Genomic DNA, 2,388 nt, shown 5'->3' with positions numbered 1-2,388 from the left:
TCACTGATATAATTTATTAGAGTTAGGTATAGTCTGGATAGCGGGAAACGGTAAGTCTTAGTACTTAAGGAGGAGATTCGATAAGGTTTATTATATTAGGAAATAAATAAGAGACTCGATCCCGGGACTAGTACAATTTAGACCGACTATGTATAGTATAACAGAGAGGACAACTAAGGGATAATTCGTGGTTTTGGGGATAGCTTTAAGGGGATGCCCTAGGGTTCATAGGAAATAGGCTCTAGTTATATATAAAAAGGCTAGGCAAAGCTAAACTCCCGATTTAGAGGTTTAGCGAATAATTTAACTCTTAATTTCATATATTAATTATCTACTTCTGTATTATCTTATAATATCTCCTTACTCTATATAGAGAACCTCTAATATCATAGCGATAAGATAAGTTAATACTATAAGCGGCGTAATGGATATAGCTTTAAACGGTCTCTAGGCATATAAGACTCTTAATTATTATATAAACAGTATATATAAACTTAGTAGTAGATTTATTAATTTAATTAACTCTATAAAACGATCTAACCTGCTAGAAAATTCTGCCCTTCGTCCTATAGATAATAATTTATATCTAAATTCGGGATAGGGTAACCCGTTCTGTTCCTATTTTAATCTAGCCTGTATAATAGAAGAATATATAATAAAGGTAGAGAATTTTAAATATAAGAACTTAAAATATTATATAGAGATTTATAGTTAAATAATTTATACAAAATGGTAATTATATATACTGTTTATATAATATAACCCTCCTAGTATCTTTAAATCGGGCTAAGGCCAGTATAGCCTACACATTCTCTTTAGTCCCCTTCAGGCATCATCTTTATATCCCGAAGTCGCTATCACGTGATAATACGACCAAATAGAGACATAAATTCCCGGTCCATTTTCTCTCTTAATCTACAAACGACATGTATAACGTGCCATTAAGCGTCCACCGCGACGCCGTAGAACTCCAACTGCTTGCCAAAACGAAAGCAGAGCCAAATCCTTCCCGGCCTGATCAGTGATATAGGCTTTATACCCGTTGAAATTTACACCCAAGACTCCCGACAGCACGCCATCCATGTCATACCAATATACCAAACTCAACTGTGACTGAATAAGGAATGCATTCAATGGGTGCTGGGTTGTTTGACGTTCATTCAAATACCTTAAACCACCCACTCGGGCCCAACTAGTCATCCCAACTTTTTTCCACTGTCTCTCGGACGCGCTTTTGATACTCCTTCCGGTTGTCCTTGTAGAGGTTCGAGGCTTCGACGTTCGCGGGGGAACCAGTGTTTGGATCGTTGAGTAAGCTTCCACTCAGTCAGCGTTTTCTGGCAGGACCTGGTAAGTCTAGGGTGAAATACGTGCCTTTGAATGCTGGTTAATACCGCTGCCACGTCGTAAGTCGGGCTCCATCTGTTTTGTAAGATGTCCAGACACAGCTCCCCGGTGGCATAGACATTCGGATGGAACATCTGACTAATGAACTTGACTGCGGGGGGTTTATTTGGATACTGTTCTTCGAACTGCATCACGAGTCTGAAGGTGCCGTCTTCGAAGGGCGTCTCCGCAGGGCCGATTATGACAGCATTCCTGGCGAATTGTTGTGAGACTCGCCGATGTGTCTACGGAAGTGAAGCACGCGAGGCGGACATACCACATCATCACGTTGTCGGGAACCGGGGAGGCGGATACGCCGGCGGGAGGATCGGTCTGCATGCGCTATAACAGTCCGAAATAAAGACCAGTTAGTCTGCAAAAGAAAAAGTCTCAGGGTAATGTTGATTTGTTACTGACCTTGAAATCACGCATGAGACGCCGCCTGGCGGCTGTCGACATCTTATGAGGCAGAACTTAGAGAGGCGCAAGACCAGTAGCGGCACAGAAGCTCAAGGCGAGACTCTGAAGTCGCGTGACGCTCTAGGACGACCCAGCGATTATAGAGATAGTGCTCTACGCCCTACAAGTACCAGTGTTGTTGATCGGAATACGCAGTAGCCACCAGGCCTCCGTATACGGATAGAATGCGGGCGTGGTTAGTGGTCTCTGATAAACTGCTATTACTGAGCGAGTCTGGGCCGATAACAGTTATAGAGCAATAGTGGGGCGGGGCCATAGTTAGGTACGAGTTAATATAGGCTATAGTCTATATAATATTATATAGGCTAGACCGAAATAATAACAGACTAGGTTATTCCGGCCCGAACTTATATATAAGTTATTTATAGTATTAAGGAGAGGATTCGATTATAGCGACTAGGGTTATTATAGAGTGAATTAAATTAATAGATCTGCTATTACGTTTATATCCACTTTTAACATTATAATTAAGAGTTATAACTATCTAAGAATCTATTAAAGCTAATACACCGAGCTGCTTAT

The 2,388-nt window shown here is 41.0% G+C and overlaps 1 protein-coding gene across 1 annotated transcript; it reads right to left on the bottom strand.

Annotated features, from left to right (window-relative positions):
- Positions 1–863: 863 nt before the first annotated feature.
- Positions 864–2,078, bottom strand: ACRALDRAFT_1059138 (uncharacterized protein). The gene is made up of 4 exons (XM_071015980.1): positions 1,804–2,078; positions 1,664–1,728; positions 1,375–1,599; positions 864–1,316 (listed from the first exon to the last, which is right to left on the bottom strand). The coding sequence occupies exons 1-4, from the start codon at positions 1,843–1,845 to the stop codon at positions 1,193–1,195; spliced, it is 456 nt and encodes a 151-aa protein (XP_070880231.1). The 5' UTR covers positions 1,846–2,078; the 3' UTR covers positions 864–1,192.
- Between the last annotated feature and the right edge of the window lie 310 nt (positions 2,079–2,388).

This window comes from Sodiomyces alcalophilus (assembly GCF_042370955.1).
Source record: "Sodiomyces alcalophilus JCM 7366 unplaced genomic scaffold ACRALscaffold_1, whole genome shotgun sequence".
In the NCBI taxonomy this organism is placed as follows: Eukaryota; Fungi; Ascomycota; class Sordariomycetes; order Glomerellales; family Plectosphaerellaceae; genus Sodiomyces; species Sodiomyces alcalophilus.
This window is presented reverse-complemented; position numbering and strand designations above follow the sequence as displayed.